The sequence below is a fragment of the Artibeus jamaicensis genome, unplaced genomic scaffold (genome assembly GCF_021234435.1).
Source record: "Artibeus jamaicensis isolate MK-2021 breed Jamaican fruit bat unplaced genomic scaffold, CSHL_Jam_final contig_1016, whole genome shotgun sequence".
In the NCBI taxonomy this organism is placed as follows: Eukaryota; Metazoa; Chordata; class Mammalia; order Chiroptera; family Phyllostomidae; genus Artibeus; species Artibeus jamaicensis.
In genome coordinates this window covers 9,111,337-9,137,538 of record NW_026521195.1, presented here as the reverse complement: position 1 = coordinate 9,137,538, position 26,202 = coordinate 9,111,337, and the positions used below count along the sequence as shown (strand labels likewise).

The 26,202-nt window shown below is 56.7% G+C and overlaps 1 protein-coding gene across 7 annotated transcripts in view; it reads left to right on the top strand.

Moving 5' to 3' along the window:
• The first annotated feature begins 12,750 nt into the window (after positions 1 to 12,750).
• The window catches only part of ADCYAP1R1 (ADCYAP receptor type I), a 49,053-nt gene continuing 35,601 nt past the window's right edge, over positions 12,751 to 26,202 (top strand). The window contains exons 1-6 of one of the 7 annotated variants that reach the window (XM_037126534.2): positions 12,751 to 13,092; positions 13,656 to 13,796; positions 16,009 to 16,062; positions 16,372 to 16,460; positions 21,861 to 21,998; positions 23,459 to 23,564. In XM_037126534.2, coding sequence (XP_036982429.1) covers positions 21,960 to 21,998; positions 23,459 to 23,564 — 145 coding nt within the window. In that variant the 5' untranslated portion in view covers positions 12,751 to 13,092; positions 13,656 to 13,796; positions 16,009 to 16,062; positions 16,372 to 16,460; positions 21,861 to 21,959. The remainder of the gene's footprint in view (positions 13,093 to 13,655; positions 13,797 to 16,008; positions 16,063 to 16,371; positions 16,461 to 21,860; positions 21,999 to 23,458; positions 23,565 to 26,202) is intronic. The other 6 variants (XM_037126539.2, XM_037126538.2, XM_037126540.2 and 3 more) reach the window with 6 other exon arrangements.

Below are 26,202 nucleotides of genomic sequence, written 5' to 3'. Positions count from 1 at the left end.
GTCCAGCGGGTTGAGCGCAGGTGCCCCTATCTCTCTCTATTCATGGCCTTTGCTTGTGTTGCTTTCTCTGCTGCAACATTCCCCGCTGCAGCCCCTCCCACCCACTCCCAGCCCCCTCACTTGTTTTTCAGATCACAGGTTAATGGACTATTTCTCTGGGAAACCCCCCTGGCCCCCAGGAGGAGATCAGGCGGCACCTTACAGAGCCTTACAGCACCCTGTTCTTTTATTTTGACATCACAGGTTGGGTTATTTGTGTGATTGTGGCTTAATTTCTGTGCACCCAGTCCCCCTGACTGCAGGCTCCAGGAGGCAGAGACCTCGGCATCCCCAGCGCCTGGCATGGTGCCTGGCCCACTGGAGGTCCTCACTGAGTGGTCTTTACCAGTGTGAACTGTGAGGGAGGGAGAAGTATGAAGAATGACTCCCAGGTTTCTGGCTCACCGAGGAGATGCATGTGGTACCATTTGTGGAGGCAGAGCGCAGGGAGGGAGCTACAGATCGACGCAGGATCCTGAGGTCAGTTTTGGAGAGGCTGGGCCTGAGGGTGGGATGCAGGCTGTTGAACAGAGGGATCTGGATCTCTGGGGAGGTGTCCCATTGGAACAAACTGACATTGGATTCTCCATCTGGCCCAAGGTGATTGTTAGTCAAGGCCACCAGAACAGCAGTCATTTGAGGGGAGAGTAGTGAGCATCCTAGCAATGCGTCCAACTTAAGAGGGGAGCAATTGGGAAGGACCAGAAGAACTACTAACTCTGGTTCTCCCCTCTGAGTCCTGTTCTTGGAAGGGCCTGTCCCAGAAGCTGAGGCTCTGAGCAAGCACCGTGAGCACCGTGAGGAGGACTGGACTGTGTACTTGCCCACCTGTGTGCTGGGGACAGCTCAGCGATCACAGTGGACAGTCTGCTGAATCCCAGGCCCCCTGGGGGTCAATAATGACGGTGGTGGTGGCAGCAGAGCGGTGTGTCTACTTCGTAGAGAGCACTCACTCAATAGTGCCAGACGCCATCCTAGGCACTATCTCAACACAACCCTCCTGCCGCTCCTCTTCACATTGTATAGCCGGGGGAACCGAGGCAACAAAAAGCTACAGACAAGATCACAGCTACTGGGCGGCAAACAAGAAGGAAGACTACAGCTCCTTGGGTTAAAAACACTTTCAGGCATGGGATTGTCTCCTGGTGATATGGAGGCTACTGTCGTTCCATTGGGTAGGGGGACCCGAGGCCCAGAGACAGGTATCTGGTGAATGTAACACTTCCTGGCTGCCCTGGTTCTCCCCACTGTTCTCTCGCCCATCTCCTTTTCTATTTTTATGACTAAATCAAGTTTTCCTTGGAAGAGACAAAACTAATTTTAAGAAGACAGGTGGCTGATGGGCTGGCTGCACAAATCAGTAAAAGATGATGGGTAACCACTTTCAAGATTAATTTTCAGCAATGTGATGGAATAATAGTCTTTTGCAGAGCTTGGCAGTTTAAAAGGCCCTTTATAGACTCTGACCTTGTGAGACAGATAGTATCATCCATGAGTCACAATGACCCTGAGGGTGACTTGCTAGGATCCTGGGGTTGGTGGATTATAGACAAGATGGAAACTTACACTTAGACCCCCAGACTTCTAGTCCAGAGCAGTCTGTCTGACATCTGTTCATCTCTCTTTGTCTGCATCATCTCCTCCTGACAGGTGTCCAGGTTAGCTCCCACCTGGGTCTTCCATTTTCCTCAGAGCATGTTTTCCTTCTTCGTCTCCCTGCCAGGTTCTTTAGAACTCTGTTTTTGCTAAATTTCAAGTATTCCATGCACGAATCAGCTAATTCACACTAAAGTGTTAATGACTAACAATGGCTCTCAATATATTTCCTCTCTACAGGGTATTAGATGTTTTCAACTGAATAATAACAATAACAAAATTCCTCTATGGGTCCTGCTCTTAGAGTTTTTAAAAACATTCCCATTCCTTTATCTTATTTTCTTCTCAGATCCAGCCCCATCCTTTACTACCTTCTACCAGGGCCTTAGTTTGATCCAGTCCTTCTTCCTTTGTTCCCAGGTCTCTAAGTAGGCTTCCTGCCAATACAGGCTTCATTCTATTTTCCAAATGTTTCTGTTTAATATCCCTTGCTTTGAACTCCTCCCTGGCTCTGCATCCTCCAGGAATAGAGCTAGTCTCTCGGTCTAGTTCTTCCCACACATAATGCTGGGACATGTCTGTGCGCCATCAGCTGCTGATCTCTGTGTCACCCAATTTCAGGGATACTTGCCAAGCTCCCCAGTGAGTCTCTTCACGCTCCTCTCATTTGACTGAGGTGAGGAGAAGGACCATTGGTTATCCGCCTTCCCTCGGAAGTCCCCCTCCCCACAAATGGATCCTGACTAGTTTTCATTTCACCTCCTTGCCTTTTCTCATACGGCCTGAGGTGGGGGTGGGGTGGGGTGATGTTGGGTAATTCAGGGCCATTCCCTCTTCGAAAGTCCTGCATGAACAATATCTCCAAACTGTTCTCCAGGGTGGGGAGAATGGGTAGCATTGGAAATGCAGGCGAGTGTTTTTCATGTCACAGCCACTGGGCGATGCCACTGGCACTTGAACTGGAGACTGAACGAAGGAAGCTAAATGGTTTGTGCCGTAAGGGACGGCCTGGCAGTAAAGCGAGTCCCGACTGAAATGCCCACAGCTGTCCTCCTTGAGAAATGCATGTGGGGCTATGAGACATGGGTGAGCAGCAGGGTAGTGACCCAAGTAGAATACGAGTCTCTCACCACCAGATGAGAGCTCTCTGCACCGCATGGTCCCACCTCTCACCAGAGGAAAATGACATCAATGAGGCACTGAACCAGAAGATTGCTTGAGGGGTGGGGGGCCTTTTCCTGTGACCCTCTGATCCTGTGGTGGCAGGGGCCAAGTGTGGATGGCCACACTGCCCGTGGCATGCCGGCACAGCCCCCAGAATGTGAGTGATGGCTTCTCCCTTCTCTGTCCTGGTGGCTGCAGCTATGAGAGGTCTGTGGGTCCATCTGTCCTTTCTGAACAGGACTCCCTTGGCCTTTGGAGGAGTGAGCAGTGTGTGGTCAGACGTGTTGAGAGCCGAAGGGGGAAGCCTCCAGTTGGGCTACACAACCGCATTGGCGGGAAGAGGGCCATGGTCCCTCCACCTCGGAGATACTGAAAGGAGAAGCAGGGGGCACCAAACATTCTGATTTATTTGTTATTGGGATGGTGATGGAGTTCCTCCTCACAAAGCTTCAGGCTCATTAAGGAAAAACAATAATCTGTTCTAAGACACTAAAACCAGCCAGAGGGGAAGCCAAGACAGTGGGTGGCAGAAAGGAGGAAAGGGGTTGAGGGGAGAGGAGAAAAGTTGGGGGACCCACCTGGGGTATGTGGCTCCCTCCAGGCTTTTGGAAGTCATTGGTATCCCCCTCCCCTTTGTCACAGTCATCAAGGTCAACATCCCCACAGCCATCTCCACCCCCAGCACCACCAGGGCCACCTCTGTGGCCACTCACTCACTGTGGCTCCACACCCTGCATCTCCACCTCCGGCCTATCCTGGCTCTGTGTCCGGGTCAGCCCTGGCCCGCTGCCCTCCTCCCAGATGCTCTTTCTCACGCTGGAGAGGGCTGGGGTGGGGGTGGGGAACAGCACTTTTTTGGGACAGAAGACTCTTCCGCACAGACAGGGAGAGTCAGTGTGCTCTGGACTTCGGGACAGAGTTCAGCCCAGGTCTGCATAGCTGTGAGTTTCCAGAAGCCTCTGTGTCTCAGGGGCTCTGGTTTATCATTTTATGAATGCTAGTAGCCTTTTTGATTTTTTTTATGGGAATTCCATCTTCAGAGTTCCCCAGTTCTGCAGGCTCAGGAAGCATTGTTTGGAGGAATTTGTAGCCAGGATCAGGGCTTGGTCTTGGGTTAGGGTTCAAGGTTAGAGGTTGGGGCAGGAACTTCCCCTGAGATTGGGATTAGAAAGAGGCTAATTTGAGACAAGGTCGGGGTTCAGTGTCCAGCCTGGGTCAAAGTGCTGCCTGGGATTGAGCCAGTTCTCAGGGCAGAAGTAGTGGCAGGTGTCCAGGATCTGAACCTCTGTTTTATGTCCAATATCTCTCACCAAGCACCACCATTTTCCCCGGGGTCAGTTCGTTTTCTTGAGAGATTGCTCCCCCTTTAGCCTCTTTGCCACCACCCTCCTTTCAGCCCTCAGGCCCCTGGGGCTCAGGACACAGCCCCATTCCTGCTCTGGGCTGTGGACTTCAGGAAGAGATGGATGACCTGCTGGATTCAAAGCCCTCTGCAGCTGAAGCCTGCAATTGGGGGAGAGGCCAGGACCAGGCCTGGTGCCGAGCCAGCCCTGGCAGCTGGATGGCTAGCTGTAATGGGATTAGGGCTGGCCATGCCCGCCCTGCCTGCATGCTGCCCCAAGCCCCGCCCGCCCTGCCTCCCTCTGCATCCTGATTAGGATGCAGCCCTGAGCTCTACCTACCCAGCCAGCCTCATTGTCTAGCGCCTAGCAACCCTCCTTGGGAGCCCTTTCCCACCACATCCTGGCCCCTCTCCCTGCCCCTCCCCTGTGAGCACCGACACCACTTGGGTATTTATCGCTGCGAAGAAGCCCTCAAAGTGAGGCAGCTGGTCTCACCAGATCCTCCCAATGACCTGATTCCAAGAGTCTCTCTGGAAATTCCAGCCTTCTTTCCCAAAAGCCCTAGGTCCTTGCTCAGTTCTCAGATAACATCCTGAGATTCCCAAGTTCCATTCTGGAATTCTCTAAGTCCTAGAGTTCATTCTAGGAATCCCTGAACTTGAGAATTCCAGGACCCTCTGATAGGGGTCTCGGATCATTTAATTGTATTCTAGAATTTGGTTGTCATATTCCTGAGGCGTCTGTGATTCCAGAAACGGTCCCCAGTCGAGAATCAGGGTGATGAGGTTAAAAGCTGGTGAGGGCACAGAAGCGCATTTTCATTTTCTTGGAATTGGAACTCCTGAAAGGCTCAGAGAAAAACGGAACTGCTGCCTGGGAGGAGGAAGGGGAGGTTCACTCACCAAGTCAGCAGACGCTGTCCAGCCACTAGCTCCCGGGCTGTAGATGGAGCTGGGACAAAGAAATACCCTGCCCCCAACAGGTTCTCCCCTCACAGCGGAGACATGTTAAACAAACAGGCATATAACACACAACATGTCAGACAGCACCGGGTACATCAAAGAAAATGATCAAAAAATGGAGTTGTTCATACTTCATTGTTCTTACTCTATATTCAACACTCTTCTAAGACTTTATCTGTATTCAGTGATTGAAAAAGTAGATGCTGCTGTTTAGCCCCATCTTCTAGAGGAGGGAGCTGAAGCACAGAGGGTAAATAGCTTGTCCTAGTGGTAGAGTCAGGATTTGAACCCAGCAGTCTGGCTCCAAATCTGTGGTTAACCACCATGTCTGGTGCAGGGTAAGGGGTGGAGAGTGATGGTGTGAGGGGCTGTCCCACGGGGAGGATGTGCACATTGGACCCAAGACTTGCAGACAGAGAGGTGGTGACCATATATGCTCCCTGGGATAGCGAGCCAGGCGCCTTCTTCCCACTGGGAAGACCAGTGTTCTCTGTGCTCCGGGGCTGGGATCTGGTCCCCACCTGGGGACCTGGTGGGAGGGGGCAGACCTGGGGAGACGACCCCTTCGCCAGTCTGCTCAGATTCCCCTGTGTCCTCTCCTCCCTGGACACTCAAGCTGGCTCTCCTCCTTTGCAGAGCAGTTTCCCCAGAACACAAAGGAAAGAGCTGAGGGACAATCCTTTGGTGACAGGACTAATCAGGCTGGCTAATTATGAGTAATGAGAGACGCCGCCCCCCTTGTCAGGTCCAGTGTGCAGCAGAGTGAAGACTTAATCTCCCTGGGAAGGAAGGAAGGGCAGCAGTGGCCAAGCATCCTTGACCGTGCCACACACCTGGCCTCCTGAGGCTGCTCTCAGTCTGTCCTGCTTGCAGATGCCTCGCCCAGGTTGCAAGGTGACACAACCTAGGAAAGGGAGCTCGTGGGGGGACAGTGGGGTCCAGCCGGGCGTGCTGAGTCCTGGCTTGGCGAGTGTGCCTGCTGCATTTTTGGACAAGTTACATCACCTCCGAGACTTGGTCTCTTTATCTCTAACCCTGAGGTAATCACAACCCCTAATCACAGAGCCTCATGAAGATTCAAGATGCTAGTAAAATGACCCAACCAGGTGCCCGGCACAGAGTTGCAGGGCCCGATGTGCAGCAGTGTCATCATTGTTTCAGCTTCGTCGTCTGTTGCCTTGGATGGCTTGAGACACTTCCGTCCTGTCTCCCGGCCTTGGCTCCCCACCTGTAGTGACCCACCCATTCACCCAATGAGCATTTCCCGAGCTTCACGCCAAGCAAGGGGGATGGAGCAGCACCCACATGGGGCCTGACCTCGGGGAGCTTTGGTCATTTGGGTGTCCCCATCCCATCCTTCACCTTCCAGTCTCTAGGTGGTAGGGATTGTGGTGAACAGAACTGCAAGGCCCAAGGCTCCTGCCCTCTGGGGCATAAGGCCACACAAGCCCCTCTCCTTGAGTATGGCCAGGACCCCTACATACAATGGGATTTTACTTTCCTTTCCCGGGTCGACTAGTTATGTGGCTGAGTGGAAGGGGTTTTGCAGACATTATCAGTGTCCCAAAGGGCTTGACTTTAAGTTTGTCAAACTTGAATTAGTCAGACGGGCCCTGTAAATGAGGCTCTAGAAGTGCAGGGGAGGCAGCGGTCTCTCCATGAGCCTCAAACAAGCAAACCACCATGCTGTGGAGAGCCGGGAGCCTCAGCCCCAGGTCTGCAAGGGGACAGACTCTGCAACAACGTTGGGAGAAGACTCCAAACCACAGATGAGGCCCCAGGCTCTGCTGACGCCTGGTTTTCAAGTCCTGTGACACCCCCATCCGTTCTTCGCTCTAGGGAGATGGTGGCATAACCCACGTGTCTTGCTTTAAGCTGATAAGTTTGTGGTAACTTGTTACGAAGCAGTGGAAACCAGATATACAAGCCCTGGGCAAGCATGTGCAAGGCCTCGGGTCAACCCCAACTCGGCATCTCCAAGTCTCTCCCTGGTCCCTGCTCAGGGCCCAGGGCCCCCAGGACCCCGGTCAATTCCTCCCACCTGTGAAGCAAAGTGTCATCTCATCTGCTGCCAACCTGCTTCCAAGTTGGTCGTCAAAGAACATGCTGTTTGTCCTACTTTTAATATATTTACCAGCATTGTTGGCATGATTCCGAGTTGGGGCTCAGCCTGTCACAGGCTCATATTGTACCGGGTTGCTTTGCCGGGAGTGGCTGTCATCAAACCTGGCGCTTGCTGCCTCCTCCCTCACGAACTGTCTGTGATTTCCACACCTGTGTTAAAGCCAGGCCTAGGGCTGGTGCACTGGGATTTTCAAGGCAGTCAAGTCAGAAAGTGGAGCACCAGCCAGTGGGGCCTGGCCTTGACCGTGAGACACACAAGGGGGTGGGAGGAGGGCAGGCAGAGGGGGTGCCAGCGCCCATGTCAGCAGGAGCTGGGCCAGGTCGAGGGCAGTGGTCCAGCCTCTAACAACCTGAGGGCAGAGCTTGTGAAATGTGGCTCTTGAACTCACATGAAGTAGCCTGTTTGGAGGACCCTTCCTGCAGAACCCTGAGCACCAAGCCCAGGGCCTGTGGAAGATGGGGGTGGGGTGTTGGGTGGACAAGACAAGAAGGCCCTGTGGACAGAGAACAGTTGGAGATGATAGTGGAAACGATGTGTTCTCCTTCAATCAGGGTCCCCTGCGGGGTATCCAGCTCCCAGCTCCCAGGGGCACCTCCCAGTGCCCTCCGAGTCCCTGGGGAGGGCACTCCGCAGGGTGGATGGGAGGCACCACTGTCTGTGAGAAGTGCCTGATGGAGGTGAAGCTCTCTCTGGAGAGGCCCGCTGCCTGCATGCAGCTCTGCAGGAGGGAAAACACCTGGGTTTTGATAGAGAACATGTACTTTCACACTGCAGAGCTCTGGATGGCGCTCTTGGGTGTGCCTGTGTGCTCGGCCCCTTGCTGGGTGCAGTGCTCACTGGGCAGATGTATCGGATGGAAACGCACGTGTGTTTGTGTGCAGAGTGTAATCACATGCAGCAATAATCACGAATATTCAGGTGTGTGCTGGACACGAGGCTGCATTTGAGTATTTACGTACATGGGTCAGGAGACTGAGGGCATTTGGCATTGCTCACGTATCTCTCACATTTCCTCTGAGCTTTAAGGGATCCCTTCTTTTGCCACCCTACTCCTAGTACGCCCACTCTTTCCAGCTCCCTGGAAGGGTATACTTCCTTCCGAGAGTTATCATGGGTCAGGGCAGAGAGCACAGGACTCAAAGTCCAGAGAGATGGTGTGTGGCCCCAGCTCTGTCACCGTCAGCCTGCCCACTTTGAGCCACTCATTTCTGCTCTCTGAGCCTCAGTTGCTTCATCTGTGAAATGGGCTGCTAGCCAGGCAAGTCAGCACGCAGAATTTAGGGTTTCAAATCCCTGGCCCTCTGATCCCACTTCCCCTACCCCACACATCCTGCTCTTGCCCACTCTTACCTACTGCACAACTTGGGGCCAGGCAGGGCAGAAGGACGTGGGACTCCTCAGCCCTGAGGCACTCCCAGGCTGTTCCTTCCTGCTGTGCTCCAGTCTTCCAGGGAGGCAGCTGAGAGGATTCCTGGAGCTCCCTGAGCACACCTGCAACACCAGGGACCTGGGCAGCTTTTCATTGTCCTGGTTGCTCAGAGAATTTCCAGGATTCAGGGTCCAGCATCCATGGGGTAACTGAGAAGTCTCTAGGTAGCAGTGGTTCATGTGGTGGATTTGCTGTGTCCTGGATGAGAGGGCAGGGGGTCGCAGCATCCGACCTGCAGTGCCTGCTACTAGAGTGGGTACTGTCCCAGGGGGGCCCAGGCTGTGCCACTGGGAATTTTTCTGCAGCTTGAGGGTCTGGGGAAGGAAGACCTTCATGGAGCAATGGGCTTACACACCTTCAGGGGGCTCGGTGTTCCAGAGCCTCCCTGGTTCTGCCCTGTGGTGTCCCAGTGGGCCCTCCGTAAGCATCTGGGCCCCCCTGGAGCCTCTCTGGCCGTCTGGTGCAGGAATTGACCAGCGAGCGGGGTCTTCTGAATAAAACTTGTCTCAGAGCTGGCACAGTAAAGACCTGCGGGTCCCACTGGCTTGAGTGAGAAGTCACCCAGGATCAGTGTTGTGCTCCTCCAGTGTTGGTGGAAACAAACACGTCTTCAGCAGTCTGACATTCAGGCCCACGGCACCCCCAGATGTGAACTAAATGTGCGGAAGGCCCTTACTCCCCACCCTCTTTGAGTCCTGGGCAAAAGGGAACCGACTGCCCATGGCTGCTGGGGGGCTGAAGGACAGACAGCACTTCGGCCCTCCCCTGCCGGGTACTGGGTGCACGAGGGACGCTCCCATGCAAAGCATTTAGCAGGGGGCCTACGGCCATGGTTCTGAACTTTGACTGCGCATTACAATCCCCTGGGGAGCTTTAAAAAAATACTTTTGCTCAGGCCTCACCACAGACCAACTGTCTAATGATCTCGGGTGGGGAGGCCCAGGCACGGGTGTGTTTTCAAAGCTCCCCAGGGACCCTGCAGCACCAGTGGGGGCGAGAAGCACTGGCCCAAGACAAGGGGAGCATTCAGCAAACGTCAGCTATTTACGTTATCAAGACGCCTTGGGGTCCTTGAAGGTGCTGTTGTCCCGCCCTAGCAAGGTAAGGGCTGGGTGGGGTGGGGGCTTAGGGGGGCAGGCCTCACAGGGAGCTGCTGTTCAGGAGAGATGAATACTGGGTAGGGCAGCCTGGCATCTATCTCCCTCAGCCACGGCTCAGAAAATTGAATTAAATCCCATAGTTTTGAGCGGCTGCCTGTCTGGCTGGCTGGCTGGCTATGGAAGGGAGCTAAGGCAGTGAGCACCTCAGGGAAGGGACAAGCTGGTGAGAAGACCCCCAGCCCCCCTCCCTAGGGGAGCATAGGCAATGCAAAGGGGTCTTTTGGGAGAAGACCATTCCCAAGGCTGATCTCACAGCCTCTGGTCTTCCCGAAGCCAGGTAGGCAGGGGGCTTGGAAAAAGAAGGAGGCTCTGGCCTGGTCCTTGGGGAGGCCCATTCTGGGGAACCGGACACCTGCTCAGGAAGAACCAAGGTTGCTTGCAAGGGCCACAGCCATAAGCCTGAATGGGCAGAACATAGTCCAGGACAAGAATGCCCAGCCAGGGCCCCCAGCATGATCGGGCAGCCCACCAGGTAGGACTAAGGGGGGCACCAGAATGTGGGTTTCGATCCCCAATGTGATAAGAAAGTTGCCTGTATGTCCTTGGGCTTGTCCTGTGGCCCCTCTGGGCTTAGGTACTTCATGCACAGAGAAGGGGACTAGACAAGGCCCAGAGTCCCAGAGCTGAGGTTCATTTCCATGTCTCCCCAGGCCAATGCTACTAGGTGGGGCTTGGATGAGATCCATCTATGAGGACCGCTAGCCCACATGGCACCTTGGGGAGATTAGAGGGGTGCCCCTCCAGGAATGACTAGAAAAACCGCCCCCTTGGGGTGAACTCTGTGTGCCTGGCTTGGTGGGCAGTGGGCAGAGCGGAAGCTGGATTTCTAGCCCCACTCGACCCTTGGCCAAGCCCCTTTGTGTGGGGCACCAGTTGCACAGTGGGACCTGGAGCCCGGATTTGCCTCTGGATATAGTCAGCTAGGATCTCACCCCCCGGCCCGGGGCCTTGAAACCAGGGGAGAAGAGGTAAAGGGAAAGGCTGTAAGCACAGCGTGGCTGGGCTCCTCCCCATGCCTGCTACTGCCCTGCAGAGAGCAAGCTGCATCTGAGAGGAAGGGGTGCTCATGCCAGTCTGCTCACTGACCACACCATGACATACATCTGGGGATGCAGAACAGAGTGCAGGGGATCCAGAGCCCACCATGGGGCCTGGAGAGCTCAGAGTATATGAAAAGGAATAAGCCTGGAACTGAATGTCAACCTCAGAGCTGAGGGGACCTCCTCGGGGGGCCTGACCATCAGCATTTCCAGGTGAGCTGGCCTGCAGTAGATGACTCTCGCTGCCACCCCACCTTACACTTAACAGCCTGGCATGCCTCATTCCACGTTTCCCTCCTGACTCTAAGATTCCTGGCAGCCCTTCCTCCCTTCTAATGACACTTCACAGTTTACAGAACACTTTCACACTCAGCATCTCATTTGATCTTCCCAATGCCAGGTTGTCCAGGTGAGGGAAGCAGACTCCCAGGGGCTAGGGCCACAGGCCAGGTCCGGAGGGAAGTCCGGTCTGTCAGGCTGTCTGATTCTAGCAGGACACCTCTCCAGAAGGCCTTCACTCTTTGTTGATACAGAGGACTGATGTTCTCCTCCTCCAGGAAGCTTTCTGGGACTGAAAGGAACATGAATCCCAGTGACCAACAGTGCGGTGCTGCAGCAGGGCCAGCGTTCACTGCACAATACCAAGAGACCATCGACTCGCTGCACGGACATCAGGGAACTCTGCACATCTTTCCGGGGCCTCAGATGCTTCCTGTGAGTTTCCATCACGGACTCCTGCTCTACCTTCCAGTCCTCTTCTCCTCCGTTGGACTGGAATCCCAAAGGAAAGGCTTGGTCTCTCAGCTCTCCTCTTCCTTCAAACTTCCTCAGCAAGGTGGCCGCAGCCAGGACTTGGGCCCACAGGGAGGCTGGACAATAAGTGGTGTGAATGCGGAAGGACAGAGTCTGGCTGCAGAGAGGTCAACGGGGGTGTGGAGGGAGCTCCTGGGACGGTGACCAGACAGATGTTGAGAGCAGGGATGGCAGGTTGGGGAGAGCAGAGGCTGAATACTGGGAGTGGGTTCTCAGGCACCAACTGGCTACATGACCTTGATTTGTTTAGTTCTTATGAAACCTCGGTTTACCCATCTGTACTAGGAGGAGGTTCATTCAGTGGGATCACAATAATAATGGCAACAGTAATTCGTTCTTCGGTGAGTAAATAAAGTCAGTGGAAACCTATTATGGGGTCTGTCAAGATGCATGAGGAAGCAGAGGCACAGAGGAAGCAAGTCACCTGCCCAAGCTTTCAGAGCTAGCCCTGCGCTGGGGACTGGAGTGCAGGCAGTTTGAGGTTGCTGTAGCACCTCCCCCTGACCGCCCCCCCGCCCGTATGCGCCCCCCAGGCACCCCCATTTTCTGAACATAGCATTCTCTGGGTGGTCACATTTGAAAACATTCAGCCAGGCACCCCAAAGTTAGCCGATCTTTTCAGGTCGGGGCTGTGGGGGCACAGAAACCAAGAGAATCTAGGACTTGTTGGCTAAGGAAGGCTTCGCGGAGGAGGAAGACAGGCTCTAGTGGACACAGAATCCTGAGGATGTGGGAGGGAGAAAGATCAGAGCTTTCTTGCTCTGGGTATCTCGAGGAGGGTGGGAAGGAGTGCGGTGAGCCCCGGGGAAGGCCAGACTCTGAGCCCCGGAAGCCCAGCGACGAAGGGGGAGTGGCCACCCCCGCATCCCTGGCTAGTGGGTGGGCGCCGCAGCTCTGGCTGGTGTCCACGTCGAAGCAAGGAGAAAGCAGCGGGCGGGGTCCCGCTCCTGCTCCTACTATGGCCCGGGCCTAACCCCTCCCCCAGGCGCTCATTGGCCTGCACCCCAACCCCCAGCCTGCGAAGTGCGCAGAGTGGGGGCGGGGAGGGGGTAGTAGGTCGCTTCTCTCCCGCCCAGAGCCTAGCTTCACCACGGAGGCGGCGCCTCTCCCTCGGGGCAGACTCTGCTGGGCGGGCGTGGGGCGCAGCGCTCGGCCCCGGGCGGTGACTGACAGCAGCGGCTTTAGGCGAGCGCGGTCCCTGCTTGCGCGCACCCGCTCGCCACCCGCAGGGACCCACGGCCACCGGCTATCCGCTGACACACAGACACGGAGACCCGGGATCGGCACTCGCTCCTCGGGCACAAGCTCCCGATCCCCGGGCGACGTGGGACGTGGACTGGAAGCTGCACGCCCTCCCTGCGGAGTCTGTCCCGAGCCGAGCTGCAGCACGTAGCCCGGTGGCCAGGCCCCGCCAAGAGCAGGTAAGGGTCGCCTGGCTTCCCCTGTCCCTCCATGCTGACCGCCCTCCCCACACCCCAGAATCTTCGCCCCTTGGATACTGCGGACCTCCTCTTCCAGCTCGATAATGCCCGCAAGCTGCGTTCTCTACCGCCAGAGAGCGGGCCAGGGCAGCGCGGGGCCAACCTCCCGAATCCGAAATGAAGTCTCCTCCAGTCGCTGCTCCCTTCCTGCATGACAGTCTGATACCCTCTCCCTACAAATGTCCGGGGGCCAGGCTTTGGGGTAGGGTCGGCTAGCTACCTCCAGCCCTTTCTGGTGCCAGAAGGGAGGACCAGGGTCTGTGAGCGCACTGTGGCCCGGGAGACCCACAGCAACCCATAAGGACCTGTCTGTACTCCCAAGGCACATGAGGCGCCTATGCGGGTTGGGAAGGTGATGCTGGCGGGTCTCTGGGTGCTGGATATTGCAGGCCTCAGGAGGTTTGAGGGGTGAGCAAGCAATGTGCTCAGTAGGAGATGGGCATCAGAGAATGCCCCCTTACGGTGACACATTGGGGATTGTCCCAAGGAGCATCGTCTCTCAGTTTCCCGCAGCGTGAAGGGGCTGGAGTCCGGACGGTTTGGGTGGTCCTGCTAGGAAACACCCTCCAAGGGCCTGTGGGAGAGAGCACCTGCCTCAGAGGCTGAAGTGGGTCTGCCGGAGACCCCTGCATCTTGCCTTAAAGGTACAGGTTTCTGTGGCAGCTGCCCGAGGAGGGGGCCACATCCGGGAGTGGGGGGGGGTAAATGTTGGGCATCAGAAGGGGCAGGACGCCAATGGCTGGAGCTAGACGGTCAGAGGGGAGCCCAGCCAGAAGCTGGTGGTATTTCACGTGGAGTTGGGGAGTGGAGCTTCTCCCCTGCAAAGGGGAGCTCCAGCCCCCTTTGGAAGATGCCGGGGGGGGGGGGGGAGGGTTGTAGAGCCCCGCAGACAGACGGAATGTGTGCCTTCAGTGCAAGTGCGTCAGTCCCTCTCTCTACCTCCCCCAGGCTCACAGTGTCCCCCAAAGCCACCCCCTCTTAACCCCACCCCCTAAAACACCAGGCACCTTTTGTTGTGAGCAGCCCTGTGTGTGTGTGTGTGTGTGTGTGTGTGTGTGTGGTGGGGGTGACGTGGGATGGAGGCGGCTATGCACAGTCTGTGGAGGGCCACTTGCCTTGGCACTGCTGGTGGGCAGGGGCAGATGAGCCTCCCGTAGGCCAGGCTAGAGGCGTTGGAGTGTCTGTGGGCTACAGAGGGGGTGAAGCCCTGACTGAGCCTTGGTGGGGGGAGGTATCAGCAGCATCCAGCTTCTGAGTTTGCAAAGGTGCCGGGCTCAGGTGGGGTCAGTTAGGCTGGAAGAGCCCACTGTCACAAAGCAAACCGGCTCCTGCTCCCCACTGACCTTGGGGAGGGCAAGCAGAGTCACCAGTCTGGACACAAGCTGAAATCTGAACGGATAAAGTAGAGACAGAGCGAACTGGGCAGGCCCTTCCAACCAATCCATCAACAAGTGTGTGTGGGGGGGTGACCCAGGAGACGGCCCGTCTCTTCCTCCCCCCCGTTCATCTGTGGTGGTACGGCTGGGACAAGACCTGGGTGTCTGTTGCCCCTGCTCACAGGGAGGGCAGGTGTGTGTGGGAGCCCCTTGAAGGGCCTTTTTCTGTACTCTAAGGGCTAATCAGGCTCCAGGTACCAGCAAGGCCCTGTTTTGTGTGTGGTTCAGGCTGGCAGGGGGGTGATTGGAGACAGCTTCAGAACCCACTTTTTCCTCCCGCAGTCACAGCTCTACTGTGCTCCTGCTTTGGGATACTCTCTCAATTGTGCTGAATAAACAAACATGCAGAAAATGGGTATTTACAATCAGCACACTCAACTCCAAGGCTAGGAAATACAGGCAATAAGGCCCCAAGGTGGCTTTCTTCCTGGGCACGTGGCCTCCTGTCTCTGGCCTCCCTCCCAGGGAGGGAGATTTCAGGGACCTGGGGCTGGCACCGATTAAGTAGAGGACAGACACCTTGTGCTGTGTGCCAGGGGCCGAGCCAAGGTGTGCCAAGCACTGGGCCAAGGCTCAGCTCTGCCCGGCTCAGCCCCAGGAAGGCTTGCTGCCCTGGGGGCCACCCAGTGGGAAGCCTGCCCCTGGTGATATAAGTTCCTGGTCAGGGAACAGAAGTCCGATGCCCTAGACAGGTTTGCCTGGCGGCGCGGAGGATGGTCCTGTGGAAAGCCGGGAGACCCAGAGGCCCGGGCAGCTTCCACCACCCCTGACCAGAGGCGTCTGAGTCCAGGGTCTGAACGGCTAGGCCTAGCGGGCCAGACAGCTCCTCGGCTGCGACGAGTTTGTATTGAGCCCTGGGTGTCGTCAGAGACACATGGTGACAGCCACCCCCACGGTGACACACTAAGAGGCAGTGACACACCGCTGGGGAGGCATTGAGGCTTCCTGTGACACCTGCCAGAGAGCTGGGGTAGAGCGTGTGGCAGCAGAGAGACAAACAGACATTGGGATGCGTGCCCTTACACAGATGTAGAGCTACCTAGGACTCCGACGTTTGTCCCGGGGAGGTCACCAGAGTCCTCCTTAATAAACGCTGAATCGAGTGCAGGAAGTAGGCTGCTGCCTGGGACTGGGACGAGGGCTGGTGGGCGTGCGCAAAGGGCCCGATCAGCAGTGTCTGGGGCATCGCCGGCCACACAGGGTTGCAGCTACTCAGTTCTGCTGCTGTCGCGGGACAGCAACCGCAGGTGACAGAGAAATGAGCAGGCACAGCTGTGTTCTGATGAGTTTTATTTATGGACACCAAGATTTGGATCTCACACAGTCTTCATGTGTCATGAAATGGGAGTCTTTCATTTTTTCCCCTGACCATTTAAAAATGAAAAAATCCATTCTTGGCTCACTGGCTGTCCAAAAATAGGTGACAGGCTGGACCCGATCTGCTGGAGCGGTTTGCCAAGACCTGGGCTACGAGGTGAGAGGTGGATTGAGAGGCTGAGGACCGGATGGGCGGAGTGCTGAGAGCTGGGGCTGCCCTGGGGGGCGGGGGTGCTGTCCTCCTCTCTGCCCACAGCCTGCGTGCACCTCTGTCTGATGGGTCAGTGCCAGGACAGGCTGCCTGCCTGGCCCGAGAATGCTACCCCAGACAGGCCTTCACTCTGTCCACGTGATAAATCTCTCACTCAAAGGACACCTGGAGACCACATTCATGACTGAAAACGAAGCAACCTCACATCACTTGAATTCATCAGAGCCTGCTTTTCCATTCACCCTCTGTGCCCAGGTCTGTGCCCACTGCCACCAGGGGAGACCACAGGGAGACCTGGACATGCCCCTTGTTTCCAGAGGAGACTGAAACTCACAATGAGCAGGGTGAGACCTCAAACGTCCCCAGCAGGGGTGAGGGGCTCTGCATTTAGGGCTGGTGGTTTGCAGAGGAGGGTGGGGTCAGTGGAGGCAGGTGCACCCAAGGTGGGCTTCCTGGAGGTGGTGGTAGGAGGCTGAGTTGGCTTTAAGAACTACCGGGACACTCGAATTTCAGCTCCATGCCTTGCCTTAATGGTTCTCACCTTTCCTGCCTACAAATGGGCACAGCAGAGGGGCAGCTGAGAAAAAGATGCAAAGCTCCTTCGCAGATACTTCCAGGTTTCCCAGCTTCTAATTTAAGGCCGTTTGGTGAGCTAGGTCCTGCCTCGAATTTCTTTCTATCCTTCCTGTCACCTCCTGCCATTCCCGTCCTGCCTCTTCCTCGGGGGCAGGCCGCAGAGACCTTCCTCCCTGCTTTTCGAGTGTCTCTGGGCCCCACTTCTGTCTTTCCATCCCAGCTGCCCTTCCTCCCAGGGCTCCATTGCTGCCCTGAATCCAGAAAGTGGCCTCAGCCGGGGTTCTGCCTGCCTGTTCCCCTCCCACCAAGCTCCCCAGCTTTCTGAGGAATGTTCCCTAAACGGGGACCCTGTCCCCTTCCTCCCCTGCTTCAGACTCTCCCTGCTGGAGTGGAACAGGGCTGTGGCGGCCCTGGCACCTGCAGTCTTCGCCCTCTTGTCCCTCCCACCCCCTGATAGCTCACTGTGCCCCTCCACACCCCCAAGTCACCTTTCCAGACCCATCCACCAAGCACTCAACAGTTTTCTGCCCTCCAAGCCACCCCCTGCAAGCCCCCCGCTAAGTGCCCTGCCTGCCCCAGGCGCTGGGGCCCTGGAGCTGGCCCTCCCACCCCACGCCAGGCAGCACTTGGTGAACAGCAGCAGACAAGTGCCTGCCCCCTCTCTCTCCCCCTCCCTCCGCACCTCCTTCCTCTGCTGCCCATCCCATCACTTCCCACCTTACTCTTTCCCCCTCTTTTTCATTTATCTTCTGCTTCCTCCTCCCCCTCTCCTCTCCTCCCCTTTTGTCCGGTCCCCAGGGGGGCTCTCCCTGGCAGAGGCCACCCAGGACCCCCCAGGGCTGGAGATGGGCCTGGGCGGTCCAGTGTGGAAGGGCTTTTCAACATGACCTCAGGAGAGGACTTGAACCCTTACCTGTGAGAAGAAAAAGCGCGGCATGTGTGCTGCGCCTGGCCCTTCCCTGCCTGAGCCCTGCTCCCCCGTGTCAGATGCAGGACTTGGGTGAGGTCGTGGCCAGGGTCCCTTCCGGGCACCTGACTTCTGTCACCTGCTGGACGCAGGACCCCAGTGGCCGTGCTCTGAAAGGGGAAGGTGTGAACACCAAAGAGGAGTATCCGCATTAACGACGAACTCCTCGATTGCGCGGATGCCCCTCAGCAGGGTGTTGGGCTTTGCCCTTTCTCAGCCCTGACCTTTTGGAGGAGGAAAGAGGTTCTGGAGGGGCCCCTTCCTCCCCAGAGGCAAGGGCAGCGCCCTGCCTTTGACGGGGAGGTGGGCGATGTTTCATCTTGCAGCTTTACCCCTGGCTTCCCGCATTGGGAGGGAGGGGAGGAACTGGGGGAGACTGGCCTGCCTGGTTTTGTTAATGAAGGGAGTGTGCAGAGAGCAAGGGAGGCCAGTGAGGCACTTCTCCTGGGTTATCGCCCACCTGGTGTCCATCTGGGCCCTACCTGGTGACAGGGAGGGGCGCTGAGCAGCCAGAGGAGTCCCAGAAGAGGTGGCTCAGACGGCCCCAGCGCTGTGAGAGCTGGAGAGAGACCCAGGACTGTGTGTCCTGGGGGAAAGGGAAGGTGAGACGCTGCCCTCCCACTGTGGGGGCTTCCACAAGGCAAAGAATGGCCTGGAAAAAGCCATGGTGGGAAGATATTAGAATTTTTACCCCGTGGGGGGTGGGGGTCCTGGACCAGCTGCTGGAGAGGGGTCAGCACCCCATTCGAGGAGCCGGGCCATCTTCCCCTGGGCTGCCGTGTAGGAAGGGTCCTGCAATGTGTGGGGCAGTGAGGGGAGGTCTGGAGGGTCTCTGAGTCCCCGGAGCCCAGTGACTCACCGTTGGCTCTGCTGTGCCGATTGATGAGTGATGCCTTCTTCCTGGGTGCCTGGCTCAGTGGCTCATGAGGCAGGGGCAGCGGCCCGGGGTGGGGGGCGGTGACACTTGGCTGCTCCTGTCAGCTCCCCATTCTGATTTGTCACTGGGCTGATGGGGCCTGAGGAGGACACACATCCCTGAATCTGGAATGGGGGAGGTGGACTCCCCTGCAGCTCAGGTGTCCGCACACCTCGGTGCCTGCCGGGCAGGGGCCCACGACTCTCCACTGTGTGACCTTGGGAAGCGTTGCCCCTCTCCATTCTCAGCTTCCCCACAGGTAACTCAGTACCACAGAGTGGTGGTCTTCTAAGTCTATTTCAGGACTCAAAGGCTGAGTTTCCAATGACATCTTTCTAAGGATCATTCTTCAGATAGAGAAGTGGTAGCAGAAGGCCTGAGCAGTTTCCCAGCAGATGACAGGGGTCCTGATGGGGTGTTGGTAGACTCTGAGCTGAGCTTCCTTTCAGCAATAACAGAGGCCGGCAGGAACGTAGGCATGGAGTGCATGAGCTTTGGCACCAGATGTTTTGAGTTCACTTCCCAGCTCTACCACATATTTGCTGTGTGAACTTAGGGAAGTTACTTAGCCTCTCTGTGCCTCGGTCACCTCAGCTGTAGAATGAGGATGATGCCAGTAACTACTTCATAGCTTTGGGCAGGTGAAATGAATTAATGCATATTTATTGCTTGGAAGTGTGCCTGACACATACTGAGTGTTTAATAAATGTTAGTCATTAGTAAAGAAAGGTGCAGCTGGCCTGCTGTCCTCATTCTGAATGTGACACAGGGCTGTGGGGATAGAGGTGACAGCAAGATGGTTCAAAACTCTGAACACCAGTGGTGAGATCATAAAAAAAGAGCTAATGTACGCACAGCCCTGACCAGGGGGCCGGGCTGTCCTGCGTCCTCCACGGTTTTACTTACTTGAAGTCGTGGGTGCCTCCCAGTAATGTCTGTGAGGTTGGTGCTCCTCTTACCCCATTTAACAGCTAATCGAACTGAAGCACAGAAGAGCCAAGTAGCTTGTTTAAGGCCCTAAGGCTAGAAACTCCAGCAAAATGACCCATAAATCCACCACAATGAGTGTTAGGAGATACTGTGTATTGTCCTTGGATCAGCTGCAAAATTACCCCAGCAGAGCCTGGACCCAAGAGAGAGAGCGAGAGCCTGGGACGAAGGGGACCAGGTCATATTGAGACACTTGTGTGGCGAGGCAAAGGGGCCCAGTTTCCATCCTCAAGGAAGGGAGGGCCCAATCCCACGGTGCAGGAGCCAGGCCCTGTCCTGCGAGAGGGTCATGGCAGCCTGGGGGAGGCAGGAGCAGCTGACAGGCTCTGGGGGCAGACCTGGGGGATGCATTCATGCGGCCCAAGGGAGGACCAGGTGTGGGCCAGTCAGTCTAACATCGTAAACTCTGAGCACTGTCCAGCACAGGTGCCAGGAGGGGCTGAGGAGATCACCTCTTGGAGAGGCTGTAGGACCTGACCCCTTTGGTCCCCAGCTCAGGTGGGGGAATGGGAGGGTCAAGCCTTTGGAGCTTCTAGGGTCACTTTCGCTGCTGTGTCTGTGTCCAGTTGGGCCAGGGGGAGGACTGTCATGGGAGTGGGTGAACAAGAGAGGACAGCAGTGAATAAGAGGGTAGATCTTAAAAGCTCTCAACACAAGAGAAAGATTTTTGTAACCATGGTGCTGGACATGGACCACACTTCTTACACTGGTAGTCATTTTGCACTACATAGATATTGAAGCATTGTGATGTACACTTGAAATGAGTATAATGTTATATGTAAATTTCATCTCAGTAAAAGCAAGAGAAGGCACTAGTGGGAATCAAGAACCTCAGGTCTAGTTCCTAGGGAGACACGTGTGGAGAGCACCCCACCCAGTCCACCCTGTGTCCCTGGGCTGGGGCCACACAGGGCTCCTGGCTGTCCCCTCATTGCCTGAGCAGCCGGGTGACAAGGCAGGGGAGGGGAATGGGTGGTTAGGCTGAGGCCTCTGCACTGGCGTGTTTTCAGTCCAGGGCAGCGGCAGCTGAGGAGCAGAGCTGCCAGAGAGCGCGATGAGCATCTGCCCGTCTGGCTTTCCTGCGTGAGCACGTGTGTGTGCTTGTGCACGGGTGTGCTTGTGCCTGTGTGCCTGAATCCAGACAGATCTCATTGCCTCTGCACAGCTGAGTGCCTTTGCACAGGAGTGTGTGTGAGTGTGCATTTCACTCTGTATGCCCACTGTCTGATAAACACACCGGAATGCCTGAATTGCTGTGTGCTTTTGCCCACATCTTTGTTCTCTGCTCTGTGAGTGTGCTTCTGCGCAGCTGAAAATCCAGATGCGGGATCGTCGGGCGATGTGAACATGCTCCGATAATCGCAGACCAGACTCATCCCCTGGGAATGTGCCGGGGCTCCCACTGCCTCCTCTCCTGACTCCCGCACCCTGTTGTCCCCACTGGTGGCCTCAGTCCTGCAGGGGCCTGGAGCCCCTGCCGCTCTGGGGTGGCCACTCGTCCTTCAGCAGCCGCTTTGCTCTGTATGCTGTGGAGGTGAAGGCTTTGTGCTGGAGGCCCAGTGGGCTGAGGCAGGGTGAAAGGGGGCGATGCTTGTGAGGGGCCTAGTCTTGGCAGCTGGAACAAAGCGGCTCTCTACGACTGAGCGAGTTAGAAGTGTGGTTCTTTCGCACGCAGCAGTCTGGAGCCGGGGCGAGGGGGGGGGCAGGTGGTGGTGGCCCAGCTCCCCGAGCTCCCCCAGGCACCCTGGTTCCTTTTGGAGTGTTTCGCCCCACCCCTCAGGTGTTATCTTTGCTGCCCCATCAGAGCCGGGTTGGGTCTGGCATTTGGGAAGGGCACAGGAGTGGAAATGAACAGTGTGTGGTACTTGCGGACAAGTGGCCCCTGTCCCTGCCACCCCCATTCCATAGGTAGGAACTTCATCACATGCCCTTACTTGAGAGCATGGGGGACAAGGAAGTGCCCTCCCTGAGTAGGCATGCATGTGACAACAAAAACTGGTTGTAGAGGCATATTTGGGGATGCAGTCGTCTGCCACAGAGGAGAAAGCCACCCGGAGCACCCCAGGAATCCAGTGGGGGCCCTAGGAGTCCATGCTCCCCTGTGCCTAGCATTGAGCAGGTGTGCAGCAGATATTAGTGGGACAGAGCAGAGAACAGCTTGGACGGAGGCAGGAGGGGCTCCTTATGGAGGCTCCTTGCTGCGAGTAGGGGAGAAGGTCCTGGGCAGGGCCAGGCTGTCCCTGCCCCTCCTCTGCCACGGGGTCTGCAGGACTCAGGCCTTTCCTTTCTCTCTAGCCCTAGCCACCTTGGGGCTGACCAGCGGCTGCTCTGAGTGGGAGGCGAGCGGGCTGGCCTGAGCCTCCTTTCTGGCTGAGAAGCATCCAGGCCAACGTCATGCAGGCCTCCCTGGCCACCCTTCTTCTGCTGCCGATGGTAAGGACCCAGGACTGTCCCCTCCATCACCAGCTGGAGCCCCCACCCTCGCTGGGCCATCCAGGACCTTTGTGTGAGTTAGGAAGGGGGCCCATCTTCCAGATCCTCAGCCAACTTGAGCAGAAATTGTTATAGTTTGCAAATCTGTGATGATGATGCCGTGGGTGGGAATCTTTAGAGCCATGCAGCTCACATCCTAGTCGGGGGCCCTGGCCAGGGCTACAGAGGGCACTGAGGATCCTAGGCCCCTGCCTGCATGTCTCTGCCAGGTTAGAGCTCAGCAGCCTGCTCTTTGCTGTGTGCTTCCCAGAGTGAGGGGAGCAGGGAGGGTTCCCAGACCTGGGCCCCTGCCCTGGGCTGGGAATTCAGACCAGCATGGATAGGGCCATCCTGAGAGCCCAGGATCTGTGTCTGGCCTCTGCCCAGCCTCAGTGTGTGATCAAGGGCCTGTCGCTGTTCCTAGAAGCCTCAGTTCTCTCCATTAGATGCCCACGAATGCCCTGATCCCAGTGACAACCCCAAATGCCTCACGATATTTCCAGATGTCCCCTGGTGGTGGCATGGCCCCTGGCTAGGAAACAGGTCTCCTGTGTGACCCCCTGCCTCTAACTCACTGTGCAGATGGGACGCTGAGGCCTGGGGAGGAGGGGCAGGACTGCATACCGCCCTTGGCAGCTCAGGTGCCTCTGTGCTCACCGTGGTGCCCTTCAGGAACCATTGCTGCCCCTGAACTGTGCGTTAGGCACAGCACTGGAACGCAGCGGTCATGATAGCAGGCGTCCTGCACTTGAATACAGCATCTGCCACTAACCAGTTGTGGGACCTTGGGTGGGAGTTTCTTAACTTCTCTGAGCCTCAGTGTCCTTTTCTGTGAAATGGGGTGAGGGTAAATGAGACTGGTTCCCGGGCCCGCTGAATGCTGCCGCTGCTCCTACGCCAGTGCCTTTCACTTGAGCCCCTCCTCCCACCCAGCCCCTCCTTGCTCCCCTAAAGGGCAGTAGTTAGCTCATGATCTATGGAACCAGCCTGCCAGGGTTCAAATCCTGGCTGTACAGTCTACTAAGCTGTGTGACTCTGAGCAACTTACCTGATATCTCTGGGCTTAAGTTTCACATCTGTAAAATGAGAAATGGTAAAAGAGTATTTACTAAATGTACGCATGCGGTAAAAAAGCGCTATATAGCGTTTGCTAGATTTTTATAACACATGGAAACTGAGAGCCAGGGATGGGGTGGGATCTATCCAAGGTCGCACACTGAGTTGGGAAAGAAGAGCGCTCAGGGGATTGGTGACAGAGTGGTTGTCAGGGCCCTTGCCTCCTGCATCTCTGTCACCACCCCCTCCCTACTCTGCCCTCTCCCCCGCACCACCCCCAGGGATTAGGGAGCAGGGCTTCCAGATGATCCTCCCTGCTCCCCCCACCCACCCCATCCCATATGTCTGTCACCTGTGCCCTGCAGACCACCGCCATGCACTTCAACTGCATCTTGAAGGAGGAGAAAGCCATGTGTCTGGAGAAGATCCAGAGGGAGAAAGAGCAGATGGGCTTCAATGACTCCTCCCCAGGTGAGTAGGGTGTCGGGGGGACACTGTCCCCAGCACATCCAGGCCAGCCTTTAGAACTGGTATTTCAGCCTCTAGCCACCTGGCAAAGAAAGGTGGAGGGCGCAGGTCCCGAGGTCCTTAGAGAGTCCTTCCAGGTGGAAAAGTTCTAGGTCTGCACTGGGGCTGCTGTCCTTGGGGACGGGCCTGCCCATGTGCCCCAGTCTGGGAGGGGTTGTTCTGGGCGGCTGCATGGGGCTGCCTTTGATCCCCACGGCTGGGCCAGAGCTGGTGTCTGGGCTGGGCCTTGGCTGTCAGCGAGCTTGTTAGCAGCCAGCCCGGGCCTGGTGGCAGCAGGGACGCAGCTGTTGCCAGTGCCTGAGCTGGAGAGCACCTGGGCTGCCAGGGCCGGCGGTGGGGGGGCCCTTCGCCACCCTCTCTGCTCATTCCATCAGAAGCCTGGGAATGAGGCAGCAGCGGGCACCCCAGCCCTTGGCCTATCTGGGCAGCACTTCTCCTAGGGCCGCCAGTGGCCTGGGGAGGGGTCCTGCCTCCTCCACCGGAGAGGCACCGCAGGCCATCGAGCAGCCTCAGTTCTCCCCACGGGACACCTGTGACTCCCCCGGCCCCAGTGACAACCCTGAATGCCTTGCAGCTTTTCAAGATGTCCCCAGGTAGTGGCTGGGAACCAGGGCTCCTGTGCGACTCCCTTACCCCCCTGACTCCCTCACTGTGCAGGTGGGACACTGAGGCCCAGAGAGAGGGCACCCTCAACTGCCCAATTCCTGACTCCCCGAGGGGCTATGTGGGGGGCTGAGGGGCTGGGGGCATCCTGGGGGGCTCACCAGCCTCACTCAGACCCCAGTTGCTGCAGGGGGCACTCTCTGCCCAGACTGGAAGGAGCCACTCTCCCTTCCGACTTTCCCCATTTACAGGGAGCTCTTCTGGGCACCGTCTGTTTAAATACTCGATTAATCTGCAGCCCAGTTACGTGTAACGGTCCCTCCAGGCCAAGCTCCCTGGCCAGTCAGTGAACATTAACTGGTAATGGAGCTGCTCCTGGGCCTGCTGGCCCTGCCCACCTGCTAAGCTCTGGCTCAGCCCTAACCGAGGCTGCAAGTGGATTCTAGGCCACCCCAGCCAGGGACCCTGAGGCAGGGGGCCCAAATCTGTCTCGAGGTGCTGGACTAGGGGATGGGAAAGTGGGGCCCTGAGGTGGACCCAAGACCCGGGTACTCTGCCCCCCAGCCCAGGACCACTGTGTCTGCAGCACAGGCGTCAGGTGCATTGTGGGTGGGGCAGCGTCCAGAGGGAAGGGGGGAGGCAGAGGTGGGTTACCGCACAGATGTCTGTAGAGCCCCGGACTGGAAGAGGATGAGAAGGAGGGCCCTCAGGGCTGTCCTGGCAGACACTTGTGTGAGACAGAAGTGAGGAGGGACCCCTCCCAGGAGGGGCAGGCCAGGGCTCACTGCAGTTCAGGGGCGCGTGTCAGAGGGGAGAGGAGCAGCTGGTGCTGTGGGATTCAGTGGAGGGAGAAAGACCTTCTTGCCGGGCGGGGTGAGTGTAGGTGGTGAGTCAGGGAGGACTTCAAGGAGGAAGGGGCATTCAAGCTCAGCATGGCAGAAGGCAGAGCGTGAAGGAGTCTCCTGGAGGCAAGGCAATATCCCTCCTCTACCCGTGAGTGTCCAGAGGAGAGTAGAGGCAGCACCCTCCCACGGTCTACTTCTCCCTGAGTCACAGGAATGGACTCAGCAGGACAAAGCTGAGACCTAATTAAGTCAAAAAAGACAGCCAACAGGTGGAAAAGGAGAGGAGACTCTGGACCCAGGTGGACCACCACCTCCACGGCCCTTTCCTGCTCTGTGTCTCAGAATCTCTGCGTTTAATTGAGGAGGCGGAATAGGTCACTTGATGGCCCATAGTTACATGAATTTACCATCTGCCTGGCCCCGTACTAGCTCCTACTGTTACCGAACAAGAGGAGGTCCAAGGGAGGGGCAATACAATATTTGGCCCACCTAGGGATGCCCAAAACTGCTGTACAACAGGGGCCCCTCCCAAAAACCAAAATACTAAAATCTACTGGGCCCTTCTGTCCGCCGCCAATTGGAAACACATCTCTTAATGCCAGAGATTTGTGAAAAGGAAACAAAATGTTTATTTAATGCTATTCAGGCCTAATGCCACCACTAAAATATCAAAGTCCTTTAGGTTGTACACCTACACCCACACAGCGCTCCCCTTCTCCCTCTGTCCCAACTCCGGGTACCGTAAATCAGGAAAAGAGCACACGTCTGTGTTGCAGGCCGCTGGCACCGTCAGCTGTGTCACCGTGCAGGATCTCGAGTTAATCCAAAGTACTGTGGTACCCTCTCATAGTCCACTGGCAAGAGTCCTTTGTACCCAGTTCCAGTCAAAGTCTCTGTTGCTTTTCAGGCCCCGCGGCCAAAGGGGGCACCCCAAAGCCACGTGGGCCTCTTCTACCAAAGCTGCAGGAGTCCACACTCCACCAAAAGCATGTGGCTGTCTTCTTCACCTGGCTGCAGGGATCTCCATTCTGGCAAAGCTGCGTGGTTTTTCCCTTTCACCTGGGAAAGAGGGGGTCCACACTCTGCCAAAACCACGTGGCTCCCTCTTTCACCTCACCAACAGGGGGTCCTCA